Source organism: Drosophila miranda, assembly GCF_003369915.1.
Source record: "Drosophila miranda strain MSH22 chromosome Y unlocalized genomic scaffold, D.miranda_PacBio2.1 Contig_Y2_pilon, whole genome shotgun sequence".
NCBI classification, from domain to species: Eukaryota; Metazoa; Arthropoda; class Insecta; order Diptera; family Drosophilidae; genus Drosophila; species Drosophila miranda.
In genome coordinates this window covers 17205657-17230271 of record NW_022881614.1, presented here as the reverse complement: position 1 = coordinate 17230271, position 24615 = coordinate 17205657, and the positions used below count along the sequence as shown (strand labels likewise).

At 49.2% G+C, this 24615-nt stretch overlaps 1 protein-coding gene and 1 long non-coding RNA gene across 3 annotated transcripts in view; one reads left to right on the top strand and one right to left on the bottom strand.

The window, feature by feature from the left end:
• Positions 1–942: 942 nt before the first annotated feature.
• On the top strand, positions 943–1518 carry LOC117192645. Its single transcript, XR_004474405.1, has 2 exons — positions 943–1219; positions 1453–1518. It is a non-coding gene; the product is annotated as an uncharacterized LOC117192645 (long non-coding RNA).
• Positions 1519–2686: 1168 nt separating this feature from the next.
• The window catches only part of LOC117185942 (locomotion-related protein Hikaru genki-like), a 126126-nt gene continuing 104197 nt past the window's right edge, over positions 2687–24615 (bottom strand). The window contains exons 2-8 of one of the 2 annotated variants that reach the window (XM_033397367.1): positions 11176–12309; positions 5504–5728; positions 5103–5200; positions 4197–4533; positions 3652–4140; positions 3354–3536; positions 2687–3065 (exon numbers count right to left, since the gene is read on the bottom strand). In XM_033397367.1, coding sequence (XP_033253258.1) covers positions 2842–3065; positions 3354–3536; positions 3652–4140; positions 4197–4533; positions 5103–5200; positions 5504–5728; positions 11176–12309 — 2690 coding nt within the window. In that variant the 3' untranslated portion in view covers positions 2687–2841. Of the gene's footprint in view, positions 3066–3353; positions 3537–3651; positions 4141–4196; positions 4534–5102; positions 5201–5503; positions 5729–11175; positions 12310–24615 lie in introns of those variants that run through there. The other variant, XM_033397368.1, reaches the window with a different exon arrangement.

Sequence of the window (24615 nt, the reverse complement as noted above, 5' to 3'; positions counted from 1 at the left end):
TTCCTCAAGGGTAATAACTGGGTTGGACGAGGACGATGTGTTGATAGCAACCTACGCGGATGACACTGCAGTGCTGACCAGAAGTCCAAGCATAAATCTAGCTACGGAAGCTCTGCAACAATATGTGAGCAGCTTTGAGGTCTGGGCTCAGAAATGGAACATAGGCATCAACAGCAGCAAATGTGCTAATGTTACTTTTGCTACGAGAACACTTTCTTGCGGAGGCATTAATATGCTGGGCTCCACACTTACGCACAAGAGCTCGTACAAATACCTGGGGGTTGTACTCGACAGGTCACCAAATTTCAAAACCCATACTACCATGGTTCGACAGTCTGTGATGGCGAAAGCGGGAAAGATGGCGTGGCTACTTGCACCAAGAAATAAGCTATCGCTGTACAGCAAAGTCACGATATACAAGTCCATCCTCAGCCCCATATGGAAATACGCACTTTAAGTTTACGGCATCGCGTCAAAAACCAACTTAAATAAAATTAGAGTTGCTCAGTCAAAAATTCTACGACGAATATGCAATGCTCCATGGTACATACGAAACAACGACATCGAGAGGGACCTAAAGGTTCCCAAAGTGGGCGATGTTATACAATTACATGCAGCAAGGTACTTGCAACGACTTGGTGGTCACCCTAATGCGCTAGCCAGACGTCTAATTAACCCGCCAAGGAAAAGAAGACTCAAAAGGAGTCATCCACTGGATCTCCCTACTAGATCCCTCCTATAACATCTCATTAACTTTTTGTAAATATTCTAAATAATGTATGTACCTACTCCATATATGTAACATTAAGTTTAAGTATGTATCTCCTGTGATCAATTGTTTTTCCCCTTAAATGTAAAACTAGATTAAGTTGCCACGAAATGTAGCAGTAAACTTGTTTACAATAAAATACAAATTTTCCACATGAAAAAAAAAAAAAAAAAATGTTGCTCTGTATACTCTACAACCCACCGCGCACCAGCCACCGTACTAGTTCGGTTGGGATGCAACGTCTCACCAGTAGACGAAGAAACGAAAAAGCATGAGAGGAAAATAAAGAGAGCAGTTAGAAAAAAATTATGCTGTCCTGCTTTTTTCCAATTCCTTCCCCTCTCCCTTTTCTGTTTTCGGTCACTGCATTGCTGCAATGTTCTTTTGCGTTTGGAGTTTGTGCAAATCTGTGCGGCTGACCAAGTAATTATAATTATTCAATTTTAAATAGTAAGTCAAAGCAAATGTAGCAAACGGCATTTGCGTAGGATCAATAAAGAAATATAAGACAAATATGCAGCCAAACATAATCGTGTTAGCGGAGACACAGTGTCGTGCAGTGAAAAAGAAAAAGTTGAAGGCCGCGAAATAGGAGAGACAATCGACGAAAATTAAAAAATGGAAAATGAAAAATGCTTTTTGTTTTTTTGTATGCCTATTATATCTGTACTTTATATTTATAGATGCCATAACTGTTGATACGGGGACTGGATCAGCTGAAGTCCAGCTTAGGAAGGCCCTACAGCTGCTGCAAAATAAACGTTTTTTCAAAAACAGTACCACCGCGAACAGCAGACTTTAATTAGTAAATTTAAAAACTAAAATGAAATATATAATAAAATAAAAATTTAAATATGAAATGAAATGAAGATTGATAACCTACTTCATGGGTACCCATTTTACTAGCTACTTCATGGGTACCCATTTCACTAGCTACTACATGGGTACCCATTTCACTAGCTACTAGATTAGTACCCATATCACTAGTTCGGGGGTAAACGATGTGGTGTCGCTGGTCCCCATGTCGTAGGACATTGCGGGTAAAAATGGAAATGATGAAAAGCATTGTTAAGGGTTAGTAAAGAAAGTACCCCTGGTCTGTTAGGGAGTGGTGATATCACCACCTCCGAACTAGTTCCCAGTACTGCTGGGATGTACGTCTCCTTAAATATGTACATTGCAGCTGCTTACACACTCGTACTACACATATCCTTCTGTGTGTGATATATTGAATGGATATGACTTTCAATTGCCCTCGAGAAGCAGGGGCTTCGTTTCGTTTCGTTTCGTTTCGCTTTGCTTTACTTTTCGTTTCTCCTAACTAATTATGTATGTATCATAACTGTTTTGCAGCTTCCTTCCTTTTGCAACATTTATTTTGATAGAAGAATTAATATCCTGTATATGTATGTATATATTTACTGTGGGTAAGTGTGTTTGGTTTAAACATTTACATATATGCAACTTTGATTTGCAACCATAATACATAAATACCTGCAATTAGCATTTGGATAAGTATTCGTTTATATATTTAGTACAAGTACAAGTGTGAGTACCAGAATTATTCTGTTTAAAATTCAAGCGAAACGATTACTGAATATTACATATTTTCAAAGTTTTACAATCTGAAGAACAAAATACGAGTATTTTCTATATATATATAGCTTGCTTGAGATCAACCTAATCTTTTGCTGAAGAGCGATTCGGGTGGATTCTAGAACATTTTTCGTGTGTGGGCCTGGGCCTGTGCAGCGGAAGAGAGAGCTCTGACTAAAGAATATACGATAGAATGCAATAAAATATATAGGTACGAGCATAATTTAGCTTTCGAATGAACATATCTAGTAAAATATCGTACTAATTTTGATACCTCTCACTAAGTTAATCTAAATATCACTCGGTTTCTTGATGTTCATGTTATCGTTCTGGTTTTTCTTCATGTTGTTTGAATTTGGAATTTTTCTAGCACATTCTCATTATTCAATTCACGTTGGATGGGTGTTCATAATACTAAATTAGGTCTGCCAACTCGATCCAAGAGTGTCAATAAAATGGCGTCGGATGCTCTATCTTTACACCTCCTCGTAGCTGCGGCATTTTGGGAGCGGGCCTGACCAATTGCCATCGGGCTGACACTTCGGCCGCTCCGGCGGCCCCGTGTTCCGGTGGTCCTCGTTGGTCTGGACAAAGCCGGGGCGGCACTGGACGCTCAGATAGTCGCCCGCATCGTAATTGAATTTTAGCGGAGCTATCAGACCGTTGGGCGGATCGCCGGGATACGGACACTGCGACTTGCCTGCACGTTGGGCGAGAGAATGGAGAGCATTGCATGGATGGTCATTGGGCATGCATGGTATGGTGTATGCGTATGCGTATGTTTGTGGTGATTGGTGATCGGTATCAGAATCGGTTCGTAATCGGTATCGGGATCGCAATCGGTCGATTGGTTCAGCGAAAATACAACACAAGAGTCATTAATTCATTTTAGATGGTGAGTGGGCCCCACTCTGAAGATTGGGATCTCTCGCAGCATATCTGTGCATATACGAGTATGTGTGTATGTTAGCAGCGGATATCTACTTACAAAATGGCGGCGAGTGCGACCAGAATCCGTTCTCCGTGCAAATGATGCTCGACTCGCCCACCAGGGTGTCCCCATCGTTGCAGCTGAATGTGACCAGAGCGCCCACGGTCAGCCGCCGCTGACTGAGGCTGGTGCCACCGATGCGTCCGTTGAGCGGCGCCACTGGCATCACGCACTGGATGACTGCGGTACGGTTGTGGCAGGCAGGTGTGGAATCGAATAAACGAATTGTCAGTTGAGTTACGGTTTGGCTTTTGCATCCAATCAACTCGAATTACCATCAGAATACAGCACTCACCTTTGCAACGCGGAACGGGGCCACTCCAGACGCCCGTCGGCTCACAGTCCAGCTGCGCCGGTCCGGTCAACTTGAAACCCCACTGGCATTTGAACACCGCGCGCCCCCAAGCCGAGGTGTTGAGTTCAATGAGACTGAGATGGGGATCGTCGAGTTCGAGGCGCGGACATTGGATGGAGTGGCATGTTGGCGGCGGCGATGACCAATTGCCGGAGGCCAGGCAGGTGGCATTCCAGGCTCCATCCAGCCGGAAGCCCTCGGGGCATTCGTAAAGTGCTCGCTGGCCGAGCTTGTTGCCCTCCAGTCGCAGCTTGAGCGGCGCCAGCGGCTCTGTCAGCTGCGGGCACGTGGAAGTGGCCACCACGACGGCAATGCTGTTCGTCAGTCCGCGCGGCGACGTGCAGGTGAAGGTACCGGAGTCGTTGTTCTCGATATTCTTGATGCTCAGCCGGTAGCGTACTGCCTTCTCCTCCTGCGCCGGCGACCAGCCTGTCGGGTGGAGGGCCCATGTTCAAAGAGCTCCTTCCACGGGAGATGGTACTCACATGTCGAGTACTGCATGTACCAGCTGGTCCAGCTCCACTCGGGGGTTCCCCGCACCCGGGGATACATGCAGTCCATCAGAACAACACTGTGTGGTGGAACAGCCATCACGCCGGAGGGCTCGAACGAGTGGGAGCCATTGAAGATCTTGATGCGGATGGACGGGGCACTGTCTTCCGAGTAGTTGGTCAGCACGGTGGTGGGGACGCAGCTGGGCATACGGGGGGCCCACAGCCCGTTGGAGCAGAGGACCCGCGACTCCCCGAGCAGCTTGTATATGCCCAGTTCCTGGCAGCGGGCCTGCAGCGAGTGTCCATGCGGCAGATCCCAGCCAACGTTCTGGGATTTAGCAAGGAAAATGTGCCAAGGCAGGACAAGGACAAGGACAGGGGCAAGTGAGTCAGGCACATGGCGGGAGGAAGGTGTTGGGCGTCAAGCGTGCAGAAAGAGTGATAAAGTGAAAGAAAAATAGAGAGAGAGAGAGAGAGAGAGAGAGAGAAAGAGTAGAGAAATGTTAGCAGAAAGTCAAATGTGGTCCAGATCTGTTTTGGGGGCGGGGTACTGGATAACAGGATACTCGGGCGTGCATGTCCCCGAGTCTCCGTGTGTCCGAGTGTATCTTTATCTTTATATCCGAGTATATTTGTGGGTATCGCTGTGCGAGTATCTGTGTGTGTGTGTGCGTGTGTGAGAATGCATGGGTCTAGACCGTGCATTTGATGCATTCATTCGTGGTCGCAAGCCATAAACAGGACCCACTAATTGGACCCGCTTCTTCCGGTGGTCGCGTGGGCTTATGTGTGTGTGGTATCTGTGTATCTGGTGTTTCGTTGACGGTGGTGCTCTAGTGGTGCCTGTTTTGTGATGCTAGTGGTGCAGCAGCAGCCACAAGATCGTCGTCCGCTTACCACTGAGATGTTCCGATAGCTGAGCAGCAGATGCGACGGTATCCGGTTCACGTGGCAGCTCTTGTAGAGGGGCTGAAACTTCACATACCCGTTATCATCTGGCGGGACCGATTGTAGTTGGTGGGGGTGCGGGTGGCAGGGAGGTTGGAGAACATTAAGTGGGCGTCAAATGAAACAACAGTCTGTTGGTTTTGCGGACTCTTTTGTGTCGTGTGTATTTGCATTCGTATAAATGATTTGGCAATTGCTTTTTTTGTGACTTAAATGTACTCGTATAATCTGTTACTGTAGGCTTTAGCTGTAGCTGTAACTGCAACTGTATCTATGGCTATACGTGTCTGTATCTTTTGTGCTGACAGTATGTTCCATTGTGCATTTGTTCGTGTTTATGGCTCACTTACCCTCCTCGTTGGTGGCGCACAGCGGTCCCACCCACTTGCCCTTGACGCAGCGTATCTTGCAGAGCCGACGATCGCCCATGGGCCCAATCTCGCCCGGGAATCGGATCTCGGACACCTCGGTAAACTGCTGCAGGATGTCCACCTCCTCTTCCTCCTCCTCGTCCTCGTCGAACTCGGTGTCGTCGGGATGGACGGGCGAGTAGCCGGCCTCCTCGTCGTAGATGCCTGAGAGTTAGGGGTAGACGAGAAGAACAGAAGGTGTGGGCGTTATGAGATGGGCAATGTAACATGCCAAGAAACGGGGGTAGATAGACAATGAGAGGGCAAATAGAGCAAGCATCTAATGAGCTGTCAAGCGGGATGAGAGATGCGGTATGTGGATGCGGGATGCGGTATGAGGATGACCAAATGCGGATGCTGAATGCGGTAGAGGCTGCTGGTTGACAATGAATGATCCCATCCCAATTGCCGTCTAAGTTATCCGCACAAAGAGTCAACGAGTTGACCCAACCACTCCAAAGGGAATCTGCCTCCTTCAGCAGGATCTGCCCCATTTCAATGGAGCTGGGGTGGGGCTCTGCAGGCGAGAAACACTTGAGTCCGCCTCTTGGGCACACACATTAAACCATAGAGAAGCCACGAGACGTGCGAAATGTGCTCCCATCTGAAAATTTCAATGGGAAACTCGAGCGGGTCGGGCTCCTCAGATATGCATTAAAAGAAAACCATAAAGATGGGGCTAGGGTGTGGGGTGGCGGAGTGGCCACTTAACAGGATACAACTCCATTTCTAAGCAAACCATCAAAAAGAGATCCGAGAAAAGGAGAAGTGAAAAGGCAAAGATAACACGAAGGATAATATTATGCCAGCGAATGGGGCCGGCTAATAGAAAGCTAAAAAAAGGGAAGAGGACGAGGACGAGGACCAGGACGAGGTTGAGGAAAAGAACACAGTCACTAACATGGTTACGGGTTCTGCTATAGCTGGCCAGAGCACATGCTAAACAAAGGCCACAGCGGCAGGGGCAAAGGCAGCAGCAGCAGGAGGCGGGGCAGTACAAAGGGAAATCATTGAAGACTGCAGCACCGTAACAAAGGCCGGAACGGGCCGCCATCCAACAAAGTAAAGTCCGGGATGCCCGTGAACGGACAGGTCGGCTTCTGCTCTGCTCCAAACCACGACAAAGATATAGACGGAGCAAATAAACCATGACCACGCAGCAGGGGGTGTCCAAATGGGGCGATGAAAAGCTATAAAGGGCTAGCGTCAGGGCGATGCGGAGGGGTGATTGGGAAGGAGGAGGGGAAGGAGTGATCGGGCAGGTGCCTGGCGCAGGTGTTAAGCAGATGAGGGGATGAGCTACGGATGTGGCAATGTGGCTGTGGTTCTGTGCGACAGCGATTAGCTTTTAAGAGGATGGGTTGTTGGAATGGGAATGTTGAGGGTAGGTCCACTCCCTCGGGACTGCCGCTAGGCATTACTTCGCGGTGCGGAGCTTGGTGTCTTCTATGGCTCTAGTTGGTTCGGCATCGCCCCAGCCTACGCAGCTCCCTTATGACGCTTGCTGCCATATTGGCAGCCGCGTGCCACGTCTGCTCGTCGGCTACCATCCGCTCGGTGAGGGTGTCTACGCTTACTCCTAGGCTCGCCTCTCCTAGCATCTCTCGTTCCCGACGAAAGCGGGGACAGGAAAAGAAGACGTGCTCCGCGTCTTCATCTACTCCTGGCCCGCAGTAGCTGCAGTACGGGTCATCGGCGTGCTTGAAGCGGTATAGGTATTTCTTAAAGCAGCCATGCCCTGTTAGCAGTTGTCCGAGGTAGTGGTCAATCTGGCCTCTCTTCCGCTGCATCCATGGTCTCAGCTGGGGGACTAGCCGTCTCGTCCATCTTCCATTCTCGGCTTGGTCCCATCGCCGTTGCCAGCGTGCTATAGTGCCCTCGCGGCGTTCGCTACTGACTGCCATGCCGCTCTGCCGCTCGTCCGCCAGGAGGTCCAGCGGGACCATGCCTGCCACCACAAGTGCGGCGTCCTCTGACACCGTCCGGAAGCAGCATGCAACCCTGAGGGCGCAGCGTCTGTATGCGCCTCTGCTGTCCCTGCTGTATGACGGCACCCTCATTGCTGGTGTCCACACAACCGATCCATATAGGATTATGGATGTGACAACTCCGGCGATGAGCTGTCTGCTGCGTTGTCTTGGCCCTCCAGTGTTGGCCATCATCCTACTGATGGCCGCTGTTGCTGTGGCTGCCTTCGCGCTTGCGTACTCCAGGTGCGCCTTGAAAGTAAGTCGCTGGTCGAGTACTACCCCTAAATATTTTAGGCAGTGCTACCAACCATCACGCACGCCTATTCGACCACCTTCCTGCTACTGATGAGCACAGCCTCCGTTTTCTTCTCCGCTAGGGACAGTCCGTTCGCTGTGAGCCATGATGTTATTTTTCCCACTGCTGCGTTGCATCTCTGCTCTGCTCCGCTGATGTGCTTTGCTACCGTCACTAGCGCGATGTCGTCCGCAAAGCCCACTAGCGTGCAGCCTTCCGGTAGTTCCAGACGCAGGATGTCGTCGTACATCGCATTCCACAGGATCGGCCCTAGGACCGAACCCTGTGGAACGTCACCGATGATTATGTGCTGCTTCGCTCCATCCTCCGTGTCGTACAGCAATACGCAGTCCGTGAAATAACTTCGGAGCGTCCGGATGAGGTATTGGGGTGTGCCTCTCCTCGCCAGTGCATCGAGGATGCTCTTCTAGCTGGCCGAGTTGAATGCGTTCCGCACGTCTAGCGTGCACACTAGGCAGTACTCCTTCGAGCCTCCTGCCCATCGCGTTCCTGCAATGGCTTCTCTGGCCAAGCTCGTAACCATCTGGATGGCGTCGATGGTGCTCCTCTGCTTCCTGAATCCGAACTGGAAGGTGGAGAGGCCATTCCGTTGCGTCAGCTCGGCCTCAAGTCGGTTGCATACCAGCCTCTCGAAGATCTTGCCCACACCATCTAGCATGCATAGTGGTCGGTATGCCGATGGGTCGCTTAGGTCCTTGCCTGGCTTGGGTACCAGGGCAAGTCTCTGGCGTTTCCATGCTAGTGGTACGTACCGCTCCTGGATGCACTGGTTGTACATCCGTGCGAATACCTCTGGGTGGGCACTGACCAAGCATTTCAGGGCCGCGTTGGGGATTCCGTCGGGTCCTGCCGCCTTGCCGTTCTTCAGTTTGGCAGTGACCTCCTGCACCTCCTTCACCGAGAAGGTGTTGGTGGCCGCCTGTGCCTGATCCTCGACGCTGTCTGCCTCCTGGAGTGGTGGTTGCCGGGGGAAGAGTGCGCAGACTATTTCCCTCAGCAGGACAGGGCACTTGGGGGTGGGTTGCCTACAGAGCTTTCCCATGACCAGCTTGTATGCCCCTCCGAAGGGTTCTGTATCTGCCGCCTCACAGAGCTGCTGGAAGCATTTGGCCTTGCTGCTTCTAATGGCGTCTCTAAGGGCTCTACGATTTGCCTTGAATGCCGCCCCTTTGATCCCAAACTGTGGTGTACCTCTGGATCGCTGGTACGCGCGTCGCGCTGCGCAGCACTCCCTCCTTGCTTGGGCGATGTGCTCGTTCCACCATGGTACTGGGCGGTGTCTACTTCCACCTAGCTTCCTTCGCTGCATAGCTGCATCACATGCCGCTACGACGGTCCTGGAGATGGATCTCGCGCTTGTTTCGGCGTCCCCGGCGGCAGCTAGGTTCTCTGCTGCTGTTAGAAGCGCGTCTGTATCCAGCTTTGCTTCTTTGTAGCCAGTCAATTGCGCTCGTTGCCCCCTTGTTGCATTCCCGATGGCGGCTGTGTCCGTCATCACAGCCAGGTGGTCGCTGTGCGTGTACGTGCTCAGGACTTGCCACTTTGCGTAGCGAGCGATCTCCGGGCTTGCGAAGGTGAGGTCTATGATAGACACTCGGCCTGCTTTGCTGTATGTCGGGGTGCTTCCTGCGTTCAGGAGACAGACGTTCAGGCTCGCAAATTCCTCCAATAGCGCTGTCCCTCGGGGCGTGTTCCTGGCACTGCCCCAGGTCGTAGCCCAGGCGTTGAAATCGCCCGCTATTATGACCGGGGATCTGTCCTTGGCGTCGTTGGCTATGTCCCTGATGACCGCCTCGTATTCGCTCTGTGTGAATCGGGGGGCTATGTAGCAGCTATATAGGTACGTGCCATTATGTTTGGCTCTCGCATAACCCACCTTAGCCGCTCTATGTGTGAGCTGGCCTGGTTGGGGGCCACAGCTCCAGATTGCCCACCGCCGTCTGTGCTTTGGTGCCAGATCGCTTCGCTTCTTTCCTTATAGGGCTCACTGAGGAGCGCCACATCGATCTGCTGCTCCAGGACCGGTTGCGGTAGCAAGTCCTGGGCAGCTTGGCAGTGGTTGAGGTTCAGCTGAAGTAGCTTAACCATCTAGCAGCTGGGAAAGGGCTTTCTTATACTCGGGACAGCTGCGGCTGAGGACCGAGTGGGCTGTTGAGCGAGCGTCTCCGTTGTTGCCCACGCACAGTAGGCACTTTGGGGGGTTGGTGCATTTGTTTTGTACATGCCCCTCTCCGCCACACCTGAAGCAGGTATCCTTCGCCACTGTACGTTGGCTTCTGCATCTCGCTGCCGTGTGGCCGTAGGCCATACACTTGAAGCAGCGTGTTGGCGCGATCTGTCGTCGCATGCGGCACACCACTCCAGCCAGGGCGGGCTGGAGGTATACTGTAGCCACCTGCGTGGCACCATACGCTTTCCGCATCCTCGGCTTTGTTGCTTGTGTCAAGTCCAGGTCGGTCGCTGCTGTAACTGCTTCCAATACCTCATCGCCTGTCGTGAGCTTTTACGAGTATGTTCGAGTATGTGTGTCTGTGTCCTCCACTTTCAACTTCCGTTTTTTATGTGTGTGTTTTTTTTGTATTCTATTACTTTTATTATGCTTTAATACTAGTTCTTATATAGGGTTAGCAGCTAGTTGTGGGGGTCTGGGACTGTGGTTTGTTGGTGGGGTAATGGGGCGTAGCTATGCGGTACGGCCGCAAAGCATTGCTTCGCACAGCCGTTCCTCCTTACTCCTCCGACACTTTCCTTTCCCTCTCCGCTTTCCGTAGTTCCCGCATTATAGTGGCGGCGAACCGAGTGGTGGCATCCCACGCTTTGGGATTCGCTACCATGAGCGGCACGATCCCTCCGACGCTAATGCTGTGTGTGTGTGTGTGTGTGTGTGTATGTCCAGTGTGTGGCTTTTAGTGCCCTTGCAAAATGGCGGCAGAAATCTGCAATTTAAAATATTCTGTAAAGGCTAAGAGAAAACTGAAATACTTTCCGTCTTTCAACTGTGGATCTTCCATCAGTCTTGAAGGTATGGATGCTGAAGATCTGGATATAGCATGTCTTAGTAAGGACTGCCACAAAGCGGACCAGCAATAAATCTAATAAGATAACCATTTAGAACCTCTCACTCTTGCAAAGGCATTAGGGCGCGGATCGAACTGTATTTGCTCTCTGTGTGTTCCACTCAATCGATCGATCTGGTGGATAGATCTGGGCACAACACAGACGGACAGACAGACAACGAGACAGCGACAGCGGCGGCAAATTATTTCTAAGCATTGGGCACTGTGGCATTGCCAGTGTCTGGCCGCTATGTAGGCGCACACACTCACCCTTGTCCTTGCGACTGGTGGTCTTGGAACTGGAGTCGCCACCACCTTTCGGACGGCTCAGTGCACCCGTGGTCTTGCCCGACTTGCGCTTTACACGTTGCAGGGCCACTGCTGCACTGCTCGACTGATTCTCGTAGCCATATTGGGACTGGTTATCCTCCGCCTCTGCCTCCGGCTCCGCTGCCGTCCCCGCCGCCTGCAGCTGCAGCTGGCCAAGATCGCCCTTGGCATCGACGCTGCGACGGCTGCGCCAACGCGGATTCAGGTCACGCTGGTCGAGCTCTGCATCGTGACTGTCACCGCGTCGGCGATGATGGCCAGTGGTCTCTGGCTGGACCATTTCCAACTCCAGCGGCTGCTGCTGCTGCTCTTCCTTCTTTCGTTCCACTTCTGGCTGCTGCTGTTCCGCCTTCCGTTCGACCTTCTGCTCCGCCTTGGACTTGGAGGGGGAGGGTTGCTCCAGCCTGTTCTTCTTCTTTGCCTTGAGCTTGGCGCACTGCTCCTTGTCGCCCTCCGCCAGGCACTTCCGCATCTTGGCCTTCTGCTTGAGCTTGTGCAGCTTGGAGCGCAGCGCCCGACTCGGCTCGCGGCTCTTCAGGATGTCGGCAATGTGCACGTAGTAGACATCCCCCTCGGCGGCCAGCTTGCTGCCGGCCCAGCGATCCGTGTCCGACGAGGCATCCGCATCATGGAGAATGGCATGCCGCTTGTATCGACTGCCGCGGCCCCGTCCCGTCTGTCCATTGTCATTCTCAATACGGCGCCGTCGCCCGGAGCCGGAGCGAGGCTTCTTTCCCTGCTTGCGGATGTTGTTCGTGCGCTTTTTCCCCTCCTCGGTGTCCGTGCCCGTCTCCTCCTCGTCATCCAGCTCGTCTTCGTCGTCCACCAGGCTGGCAGCCGCATCTCCAACATGCGGCTCATCGCCCAGGTCCAGGGAGTAGGGATTCACAATGGCTGCGTGGTTCTCGCTGGGATTGCGGGCCACCGAGTCGACAAACTCCACATCGGCGGTGGTGAAGTCCTCGGGCAGGTATACCTGAGTCGTCTCGAACTTGACATACGGCTGCTCCGTGGTCTCATCCGGCTTGACAATCGTGAAGCGCACATCCAGCGCCCGACAGCCAGGAGAAGCATCTGCAAAGGAGAAAGAGAGAGAGAGAGATGTGTAAGTATGTACATCTGAAGGGGCTGTGGCACATGAGAACGATAGCTCTCTCGACTGGCTAGAGCTTATGCGATGAATATTTCATATTTGATCTAATTTAATAACTTGGCTCCAACTTCAGCTGCACTTCCGATTCGACTACGACTGCGACTGCGACTTCGACAGACTTTGAAGTGCAATCGAAATTGCACATTTTCAATATGCATTTGGCATGCGAGCATGTAATCAGGGTGGTGCCGGGTGGTGCGGGGGGATGCTGTATTTCGCATGAGTGGCAGAGGCTGAGACGGAGTCTGAGTCTACAAAAGCGGAAGGAAAAAGTCATGGCAACATTTTTCAGCATTCGGAACTTTGTAATCGCCAACGGCGGAGACTTAAACTTGCCTTTGCTTTCCCCGATTCATCTCTTATTTCGTAATTTCTCTTCAATTTAACAGAAAGTGGGTCAAAAGCAGTAACACAGCAGAGAAAATGCATTGCAAAATTCGCACTCGCACTCTGTAGTGGTCGCTTGTCGGGCGGATAGGAAAGCATATTTGTGTTCTTCGCCTGAAAGTATGCCCGATGGTATTTGTACAATTTATATACAACCCACCTAGGGTTGGCATTAAGAATATGCTTAAAAACGAACAAAAATCTCCCCACCATGACCATAACCATTCAAGGTGAATGGCGAAGGATCGTGCAAAGGCAGATCCGGAGAACAAAATTTTTGTTGGTCAGTAGATCCGCCCAAATCTTTCTTTCTCCTGGTGGCCGTACAAGCATTCAGTTGCGCGGTGAGAAAAAAATAATAAAAATTAAATTAAACCGCCGTAAATAACCGTGGTGTGAAACCAAAGTGCCCTCGATCGGGAAAAAAGAACCCAAGAAAGCAGATTGGGCTCTAATCGAAAACGTGAGTACCGGCCTTCGACAGTGCTAGGAGCCTCGAAGTTAGATTTTCCGACTTTTTCTGTAGTTTCCGATTGGAGGTGAGCAGCCCCAACACAAAAAAAAAAAAAACCTGGAGAAAGAAGGAATTAGCACCTCAACCCCATCCCCCTATTTTCGCAGTGCCAGTTCCAACCGGGTAAATATGTGCATGGAGTAACTGTTAGAAAAAGTAGCCTGATCAGTATTTTCAAATTCCACATTAGAATCGGCACTTAGTTTGGGAATTATACAAAAGCTGCAGCCCGAGCTTTAAGCCCCCGCACTACGAACCAGCTGATCCACCAAGTCGTGGGCAGTGAACTTTGGCTGCGCGAGACGAGGACAGCCGGAACGGGCTTAGTGCGGCGAATTGGCGTAACCGTTTCGCATTCAAAACCGGGCCAAGAAACGGAAACCGGTGCTTGCAGTCAGCGTAGTACCGAAGCCGCTTAAATGTTCCTACCGGGCGGGAAAAAAATAGTGCACCACGTGTGTACATAACCTCCCGGCGACCCCTAGTGGTATCGCCTCTCTTGTTCTTCTCGTGATTCGGCCTAGTTTATTTAAAGTGCAGTGGAGGCCAGTGTTTGTCGTATGTGCACGTTAGTGTCATTATGTAGGCTGAATGAAAACTGTAAGAGATGTGCTCACATACATATGTATACACCCCCCACTAAAAGCCACTGAGGCCAGTAAGATCCCACCGTGACTCGCATTCCCTTGAACCTCGCAGTCCGTTGATATGTCTGTTTTTGTGTAGTTGGACATACTTAGTGTTAATTGTAGACAGAAAAAAAAACAGAAAAAAAAACCCACCAACACATGGAAAGTTTAAAAATGCATTTGATAAAAGTTTAAAAGTTTGAGCTTAAAAGCGTCCGCTCGGCCGGGTCCCATCCGCGAGCTTATGCCAAGACCATCGTATACCAATCATCGAAAAATTCCAATATCTTCGTGGATGTCTAGATGGTGCTGCGCTGGATACGATTCGTTCCTTGGAACTTTCTGAGGAGAATTACGACAAGGCGTTGAATTTCAGGCGCACGTCAAGGCTATTTTCGGGCTGCAAGGGGTGGAAAAGGGCTCGGCTATCGGCTTGCGCGCGCTCAGCGATAAAATCAATTCGCACTTGCGTGCACTTCAGACCTTGGCGACCCCGCAGGAGATTTCCGATGGGTTGCTGATCTTCATCATAGGCACGAAATTGGACCACAAGACCAAGGAGAAATGGGAAGAGAACTTGCCGACGTCAGGATTGCCTCGGTGGTCAAGCATGGCCTCATTCTTGGAAGCAAGATGTCGGATGCTGGAAAATTTGGGATCGGCTATGGTATCAATTCCTAGCCAGCAGGTGGGAGAAAGTAAGCCTAGCACCATAATCACCTCCATTAACGATCATAATAGCTCAACATGCAAGTATTGCAAATCCTCCGATCACTACATATCCCGATGCCAGGCATTTATAGATCTCCCTGTTTTTTCTCGATACAAGGAGGTGAAGAAGCGCCATTTATGTCTAAACTGCCTCAACAAAGGCCATTCATTGCAACGCTGCAAGTCAGGGGCATGTAGAAATTGCCAAGCCAAGCATCACACACTGCTCCACATGTAGTCGGGCGCTGACGCTGAGTTGCCGTCGCCGAGCACGGAATCGACCCAGCATGATCCTGCAAGTGCCCTAGTAGCAAGCAAATATATTAGCCCTCCCCCCTCGAGTCAAAAATCTCTGCCTAGCCAAAACGTGCTGCTAGCTACTGCAATCGTATATGTCAGGGGCCGTTTTGGATCGCTTATTCCATGTCGTGCCATTTTAGATTCCGCTTCTCAGGTTAACTTTATAACATCGAGGCTCGCCAATCAGCTGCAGTTAGATCCTCACCCGTCTCCCGATCAAATCGCCGGTATTGGAGAGTCAATTCTACCATCCAGCAAGGCTGTAGACATCGTCCTGCAATCTCAAGACGAAAGCTATCGCGGTTTCCTCTCTGCAATTATCACTGCCTCAATCACAGGAATGCAGCCTAACTTCGGCCTAGTCGCAAAGGATTGGCCAATGCCAAATAATCTAAAACTGGCTGATCCTAATTTCGCCAAGCCCCAGCGTGTGATCTGTTGATAGGTGCTGGTTTGTTCTTCGAATTAATGTGCGTTGGACAGATTCGACTGTCAGACCAATTGCCAACATTGCAGAAGACGAAACTTGGCTGGATAGTGTCAGGAAGTATTAAAAACTCTGAGAATGCCCGTGCGGCGCTAGCAGCCGTTGAAGATCCCCCTGTCATCTCCGCTTGCGAGACTAATTTGTGCGATATTGTAAGGCGGTTTTGGGAAGTCGATGGAGATTATTCGCCCTCATCAATTTCGGAGGAAGATGTTCATTGCGAACAGCATTTCGTCACAAACTGCATTCGCCTAGAGTCCGGAGCTTACTCCGTGCGTTTGCCAACCAAATTCAGTCTAGAGGAATTAGGAGAATCGTATCAGCAGGCGCTACGTAGATTTCTCAATTTGGATAGGAAGCTAGCAAAAAATCCACAGCTTAAGGCAAAATATATGGAGTTTCTCCAGGAGTATCGTGATTTAGGACACATGTCGCCAGCTTCGCGGCAGTCAGACCTCCCGCAGTACTTCTTGCCTCACCATTGCGTCCACAAGCAGGATAGTACAACCACCAAATTACGCGTAGTGTTCGATGGATCTGCCAAGACAGCGTCTGGAGTATCACTGAATGATGCGCTAATGGCTGGACCCACCATCCAACCTTAAATTCTGATAACTCTGCTTCGTTTCCGTTTGGGATCCCACCACGGACAATCTTCTGTTTAGCTTCGCTCACGTCGGAACCGCTGCAGGCCCAATATCGAAGCGTTCGGTCCTGTCTATACTAGCTAGGTTCTACGATCCTCTAGGGCTCATCTCTCCCATCATCACAAAAGCTAAAATATTTATGCAGTCGCTATGGAACGAAAGCCTAAAGTTGAATTGGGACGAAAGCCTGCCCCAGGATCTACATACGACTTGGATTGAGCTGACTTCGCAGTTGTCGATGGTTAAAAACTTTAAGTTTCCACGTTACGTGCTTCGGCAGCAAGCCAGATTAGAAATGCACGCGTTTTGTGATGCGAGCCAAGCAGCATATGGCGCCTGTGTATACATGCGTTCGGAAGCTCTTGGCATTGTGCAAAGTCATCTCTTATGCTCTAAATCCAGAGTCGCGCCCTTGAAAAGTATGACCATCCCCAAGCTTGAGCTGTCCGCTGCCCTCGTATTAGCCGAACTAGTGTCCACCATAGTTAAGGGATTATCAGCTCCATGCCAAATACATTGCTGGTCGGATTCGTCCATAGCCCTTGCCTGGATTCGAGAATCACCATTGAATTTTAATATATTTGTTTCTAATCGAGTTCAGCGGATTCAGGAGCTCACCGCTGGAATGACTTGGCATCACGTGCCCACAAAGTTGAATCCTGCCGACATCATATCACGTGGAGCCACGCCCGCTGAACTAATGGATAGCAGCCTTTGGATCTCTGGACCACCATTCTTGCGTCTTGAGAGCTCAGAGTGGCCTGCAGGCTTGCAATTGCCGACCGATGTACCAGAACGTCGTCATGCAGCATTGGTTGTTTCAAACGAAAGGGATGTATCGTACGATTGCAAATTTCAAAACTCATTCGGATCCATGCAGCGCGTCTTTGCTTACATATATCGATTCTACATTCTCAAGGACAAAGGCATAGCGCGGTCGAAGGGTCAAATTACCGTAATCGACATCAAAAATGGTACGCATTTGCTCATAAGGGCAATACAGCAGCAACAATTTTCGGAAGAGATAAGGGCCCTCGCCAGCAAACAGGCCCTACCCCCAAAAAGCACGATGGCCTCACTGAATCCCTTTCTGGATAGCTTTGGATTGCTGCGTGTTGGAGGCCGCCTCCAAAATGCCAAATTGGATTACGACGCGAAGCACCCGATCCTGCTTCCTAAGGGACATCCTGTCACTGTCTCTATTATTATCTTCTTTCACGAAAGGTTTCTCCACGCAGGAGCTCAAGGATTGCTCGGACTGCTTCGGCAAAAATTCTGGCCTATTGGTGGACGCAAATATGTTGGGGGAATTATTCGCAAATGTGTTAGATGCTTTCGTTTGAAGCCAGTGCTGAGGGAACATATCATGGGAAACTTGCCTGCGGATCGCGTAAGGACTAATCCAGCATTCCACACAACGGGCGTTGATTTTTGCGGACCCTTTTATCACAAGTCGGAAGTCAGAAGCAGGCCTCCTATCAAATGTTACATCGCTGTTTTCGTATGCTTTAGCACCAAAGCAACTCATTTGGAAGTCGTTCGGGATCTATCTACAGAATCCTTTCTGGCAGCATTAAGGCGTTTTATAAGTCTACGTCCCAAACCTCGAATCATCTGGTCAGACAACGCTACAAATTTTGTAGGAGCAAAAAATGAGCTTTTGGAGCTTCGGCAAATGTTCCTCAGCGATCCTCATACGTCGGCTGTGTCACATCTCTGCGTTTCTAGTGGAATCGACTGGAAATTCATCCCCCCTCGCTCACCTCATTTTGGGGGTTTGTGGGAGGCGGCGTTAAAGCAGCTAAATATCATTTTCATCGCATCGTCGGGACCTACATTTTTACTCTTGATGAAATTCAGACCTTGGCTTGTGAAATCTCTGCTTTGTTAAATTCCCGGCCGCTTTATGCAATTACAGAAAGTCCCGATGATCTAGATGTGCTCACGCCAAACCACTTTCTCAATGGAGCCCCGAAAGCTGCATTCGACGAGCCAGATGTGGCGCATCTCCGGGTCAACCTACTTAGTCGATGGCAGCGGCTGTGTCAAATGAAGCAGGCGTTTTGGAGAAAATGGAGCACGGCGTATCTTTCGATTCTTCAGGAGCGGAGCAAGTGGCGGTCATCGTCTCCAAACATCAAGCTAGGAGCGCTCGTCATGATCAAGGAGGAAACGCTGCCAACATTAAGGTGGCCGCTTCGCCGCATTGAGAGCGTCATCCCAGGAAACGATGGAACCATCAGAGTAGCCGTCATCCGCACTCAAAGAGGCCTTTTCAAGAGGGCCGTTGGAAAAAAAGCGGTTCTGCCCCTTCAGGATGGATCTGTTGAAAGCCTTTGCCTTCCAACGGGGGGTGAATGTTCGGAGCAGAACCCAGCCGATTAGCTGCTTGCCAAATAGCACCTAATTCTTGGGCCTCAGCCGCTTATTTTGTTTGTTACTTATGGCTATGTCACTCATTTGTTTGTTAAAGCTCTGCGCTTGCTTGCCCTGCTAAACGCTCTCTGCCAGCTCGCTCTTCGCCATCTCCGCTCGGAGCGGCAATGTAAAGGGCAGGCAAGCCACACTTGCAATTTGGATGTCACGCATTAAAGAACATATCGTAATTTTATTTCTGCGCCGAGTTTTATTTAATTCGAAATAATTAGTCGGCCGATTGGGGATAAAAAACATTATCTCCACAAATAGTATGTCCAACTACTCCCTGAAGCCGATGTGCTGGGACATGTGTACCTATATTGCGCTATAGTATTATCTTTCTATTTAAGGAAAAATCATTAGTTTATATCGCACTATAAAATATCGTATATGCACTTATAACTATTTACACTTATCGTATTTATTTATCTAAATATTCCCTAGTAATAATAGCTATATCTCTTGTGACGCTTTTCGTTCCTCCTTTTGTCCATTTAGCCTTGTCTTGGAGTTCTCGGTTAGTGTTTTTATACCCGATACTCAAAATGAGTATTGGGGTATATTAGATTTGTGGTAAAAGTGGATGTGTGTAACGTCCAGAAGGAATCGTTTCCGACCCCATAAAGTATATATATTCTTGATCAGTATCAATAGCCGAGTCGATTGAGCCATGTCTGTCTGTCCGTCTGTCCGTCCGTCCGTCTGTCCGTCCCCTTCAGCGCCTAGTGCTCAAAGACTATAAGAGCTAGAGCAACGATGTTTTGTATCCAGACTTCTGTGATATGTCACTGCTACAAAAATATTTCAAAACTTCGCCCCGCCCACTTCCGCCCCCACAAAGGACGAAAATCTGTGGCATCCACATTTTTAAAGATACGATAAAACCAAAAACGCAGAATCGTAGAAGATGACTATATCTTCTACAGTGCAAAATCTGAACCAGATCGTATAATGATTATAGCCAGAATCAAGAAAACAATTTCATTCTTTCTCGCTCTGTCTCTCTCTATCACACAGGTTTCATGGTCGGTTTTGCCAATTGCAAAATATGAGTTCAAGGATCTCAGAACCTATAAGAGCCAGAGCAACCAAATTTGGTATCCGCACTTCTGTTAGATCTCACTATAAAACATTTATCTCAGAATTTCACCCCACCCCCTTCCGCCCCCACAAAGGACGAAAATCTGTCGCATCCACAATATTGCACATTCGAGAAAACTAAAAACGCAGAATCATAGATAATGACCATATCTATCAGATTGCTGAATCTAGACCAGATCAGATAATTTTTATAGCCGAAAGGAACAAATCAATTTGCACTGGCTACGCAGCGCCCGACGTCACGCTCAGACTGATTTTCTGTCTCTCTCGCACGCACTCTTTGTCGTGTAGTTTAATATTAGCGGCGTCTGCCGGAGGAGAGCCATACTGACTAAGTACCGGGTATAACTGTAGAGTTGCGGTGTCCGCAGCAACTCACAACGTTCCCCCTCGTTATACCCGATACTCAAAATGAGTATTGGGGTATATTAGATTTGTGGTAAAAATGGATGTGTGTAACGTCCAGAAGGAATCGTTTCCGACCCCATAAAGTATATATATTCTTGATCAGCATCAATAGCCGAGTCGATTGAGCCCTGTCTGTCTGTCCGTCTGTCCGTCCGTCCGTCTGTCCGTCTGTCCGTCCCCTTCAGCGCCTAGTGCTCAAAGACTATAAGAGCTAGAGCAACGATGTTTTGGATCCAGACTTCTGTGATATGTCACTGCTACAAAAATATTTCAAAACTTCGCCCCGTCCACTTTCGCCCCCACAAAGGACGAAAATCTGCGGCATCCACAATTTTAAAGATATGAGAAAACCAGAAACGTAGAATTGTAGAGAATGACCATATATTTAAGACTGCGGAATCTGAATTGGATCGTATCATTATTATAGCCAGCATCAAGAAAACAATTTCATTTGTTCTCGCCCTGTCTCTCTCTAACACACACGTAGCATAGGCGGCTTTGCTTAGAGTAAAACATTAGCGCCTAGATCTCAGAGACTACAAAAGCTAGAGCAACCAAATTTGGTATCCACACTCCTAATATATCGGACCCAGACGAGTTTGTTTCAAAATTTCGCCACACCCCCTTCCGCCCCGCAAAGGACGAAAATCTGGGGATATTCAAAAATCTCAGAGACTATTAAGGCTAGAGTAACCAAATTTAGTATCCGCACTCCTGTTAGATTTTAGTATAAAACGTGTATCTCAAAATTTCGCCCCACCCCCTTCCGCCCCACAAAGGACGAAAATCTGTTGCATCCACAATATTGCACATTCGAGAAAACTAAAAACGCAGAATCATAGATAACGACCATATCTATCAGATTGCTGAATCTGGATCAGATCAGATCATTTTTATAGCCAATAGGAACAAATCAATTTGCAGTGGCTACGCAGCGCCCGACGTCACGCTCAGACTGATTTTCTGTCTCTCTCGCACGCACTCTTTGTCGTGTCGTTTAATATTAGCGGCGTCTGCCGGAGGATAGCCATACTGACTTAGTATCGGGTATAGCCGTAGAGTTGCGGTGTCCGCAGCAACTCACAACGTTCCCCCTCGTTTTTTTCTTGTAACATGAATATAGTATCTGAATATAGTTTCTAATAAAATGATTGTTAAGATGAATATGTGCTAGACGTTACCGTATTTGGGGGGAACCATGCCGCTCGTGAGCGAAATAGGATGACCAATACCGGACACTCCAGGGATCCTGATATTATTATTGGCTCTTTCAGGATCATGGTAGGGTGGGCGTGGCACGACTCCGTGCCAGCAAAACAGAGATGTCCGCCGCGGTGGTAGATCCCTACTCCTTCTCTTCACTATCTTTGCCCCACTATACTTTCCGTACCCCTAACGATCCTTTCCTTGTCTGTCCCCCTCCCATTCCCAAAAAGAGTACGCGAATTTTAATAAAATAATACCAGCAGGAGCGAAGCAACCTAACTGGAGGGTTACCCCAAAGAACCCATCCCCATTTCCGACCAGAGACCAGCCGTAGAAGCGAGCGCGTACTCCTTCTCAGTTAGCCGACCACCAGCTTCATCGTGCGAAGATTCTCTTCGTTACTCGTTACAGTAATAATTATTTTATTTGGCGCCCAACGTGGGGCCGAAAGGCCTGAAGGTCAGGGTTGACGTAATTGTAAACGTTACAAAGCGGAGTTACATTAACTTATATGGTTGTGTGTGACCCCTGCCAAACTTGACCCCGAAGCAGAAAAATTGTTGAGAAAGTCCATAACACCTGCGAGCAGTGCATAGTCATGCACTGGCTTAAGACTTTTGTTCCCTGTTTCCCACCCCCCTTCCTTAAAGCCTTCCTTTTGTCCTGGAATTGGATCCTGTGATGGTGGATGCTTATTAGTTTCCGATAACGTTTAGCCCGCATCGGAGTATGATCCATAACCCTTGTTCGATGGTAAGCTGCTCTGGAATCGATAATAGCTTCAACATAGCTTTATTGCCGAGCAGTATATGCCATAGCAGTGAAATCTAGATGGATTCACTGGTATGTGGAAGTTGGCTGGACACAGGGTTATTAGTGGAGTAAATCTACGACCTGCCGCTACACAGAAGCGTATTAGTGAATACATTCGCCCGTATCCCTTGGAAATTGACAGGTACCTTGGGTAGCTTTGGTTAAGTTGTCGCCGGAGTCAGCTAGAAGAATCAAAATTTTTTTTTGTTGCCGCTCAACTCGAATCGGGGTTATTAGGGTGCCTCCGTCTTTTGTTTCTCTCTCTACTTTCTAGTGATTGGTCTATTCGTGCGCCGATTTATACAGCAGGTTATCGCCGGCCGAACGTGGTACCCCTGGTGCTGGTGCGTTTCTTCGTGCTACGTTTCCGGCCCGGACCGATAATGGCTGCGGAAAAGGTATACAGAGACTATTACAAACTCCCCGTAACCGCTTCGGTAATGTTTCCTCGATGGGCGGCTGACGAACACCGTCGTGATCCTGGTATGGGCACGCGTGCAAGAACGTCGTCCGTCCCTATGTTTAGGCGTTCGCCGCAGACAGGAAGTGGCCTAGAGCTACTACTTGGGTCACGATTGCCGAAGATACCTTTTCTTTATTTCCCCCTTTTTCGCTCTACCACGCATAGTTATTGGCAACCTTTCGGAGGGAAAGGGTTGCATGGTTTCCCCCAAAATCTCTCTATCAAAGATCGTTTTTTTTTGCTTTCCCGTTATTATTGTTTTTTTGTTAATATTTGTCTGAACTAGATTTATAGGAACGTGCTTAAAGCTAGTTAATATATAGGATAACTTTACAATGCCGGTAGACCGAAGCCCGGATTATAGGATTCAGCCAAAAGAGAGCGAAACCGTTTGCTGTGTATGCACGCAAGAAGTCGAATACCCCGGCCAACTATTAGCTACCAGCTGTAACCATTATTTCCATCACACCTGCTTTAGTGCACGTTCAGGAAATAAGAGAGTCTGTCCAGTGTGCAGAACTGCGCTGAGCAAATCGACTCTTAATTTGGCAGAAGAACTAGAAGCAGCTCAAGCCTCAGGCAACCAACCAGGGGCAGTTTCAGTGACCAGATCCCGTTCGAAAACACTTAAATCACAGCAAAACCAATTATTCGCTGCCAATATGCAGAGTGGGGTCCGAAGTGTTAGCCAACCCGAAGGGCCTAGTGTGTCCGGTCCTAGAGGCCAACCGCCAAATTCTGCGGCAGCAGTGGTGTCAGCTTCAGCAGCTCCAACGGGTCTGCCAGCCACGGATGGTAGCTTGCAACAGACCATTGCGGATGCAGTGACAGCCGCACTAGCACAGCACACTCAAATGCTAGCTAACGCGATTGAAGCGGGGTTTCAAAGATTGTCGCTCCAGAATGCAGCTCCAGTTCCAACGGAAACGGTACACCCAGCCCATAGGCAGTCCTCTCCCGTTAGGTCAAATCAATCCTTTGAGCAACTCTTTAGGTTATCCGCCAGGGAAAACGCAGCATTACCAAACTCAGCGTCCGAGCGACCGACTAACTTGTCAGCCCCACCCGAGTCGCAGCAATCACATCAGTTGCGCGCGGATCGGATTAGTCAGATAATCGCGAACTGGAAGTTGAGATTCTCAGGGCGCTCCTCTATGTCAATAGATGATTTTTTATATCGCGTCGAAGCTCTGACCAGCCAGACATTAGATAGCAATTTTGAATTGTTATCTCGCTACGCGAGCAACCTGTTCGAAGGAAGCGCGGGTGAATGGTACTGGAGGTATCATAAAAGCGTACCAAGAGTGCGCTGGATTGATCTCTGTTTGCTCTGAGATCGCAGTTTTCGGACGGCAGAACAGATTTAGAAATCAGAACCGCGATCACCCAGAGGAAGCAGAAAGTCAACGAACCGACAGTTTTTATGAGGCCATAGTGGCGCTTGCAGACAAGCTCGTGCAGCAGATGACCGAGCAGTCCTTGTTAGAGGTGTTGCGAGCAAATCTGCTCAATGAGATACAACATGAGATTTTATATGTGCCCATACCGAACATTGTGCAGTTGCGACAAGTGGTCCGCAAGCGTGAAAGGTTCATCGAAAATACTGCTAAGCCAATCCCGGCTACTCGACGATTTGTTCCTCGCAATCAGGTGAACGAAATGTCCATCCAGACAGAAGGTCTGGCAGAAGCCGATTCGGAAGAAGCTGACGCTTTTGATATCGACGCGATGACGCTTTCTTGCTGGAATTGCAATAAACAAGGCCACCGATATCAAGAGTGCGAAGCAGAGCGTAAAGTATTCTGTTATGGATGTGGTAAGCGGGACACATATAAACCATTAGTAATATCACTGACCTACGACCCTACGCCAATGTCACTCTGTTTGGCAAGACGATAAGTGGATTAATGGACACAGGCGCCTCAATCAGCTGCCTTGGGGGTAAATTTGCAGAAGAGTTAGCTCGAACAAACCCTGAGGTCAAGCCGATGAAGTCAGCCGTGCGAACCGCAGATGGGAAAAAGCAAGTTATTCTAGGTAGGATCTCCACACTCATTTGCTTTCGTGGAAATTCCAAACGAATATGCCTTTATCTTGTACCATCGTTATCGCAGGAGTTATATCTAGGAATAGACTTTTGGAG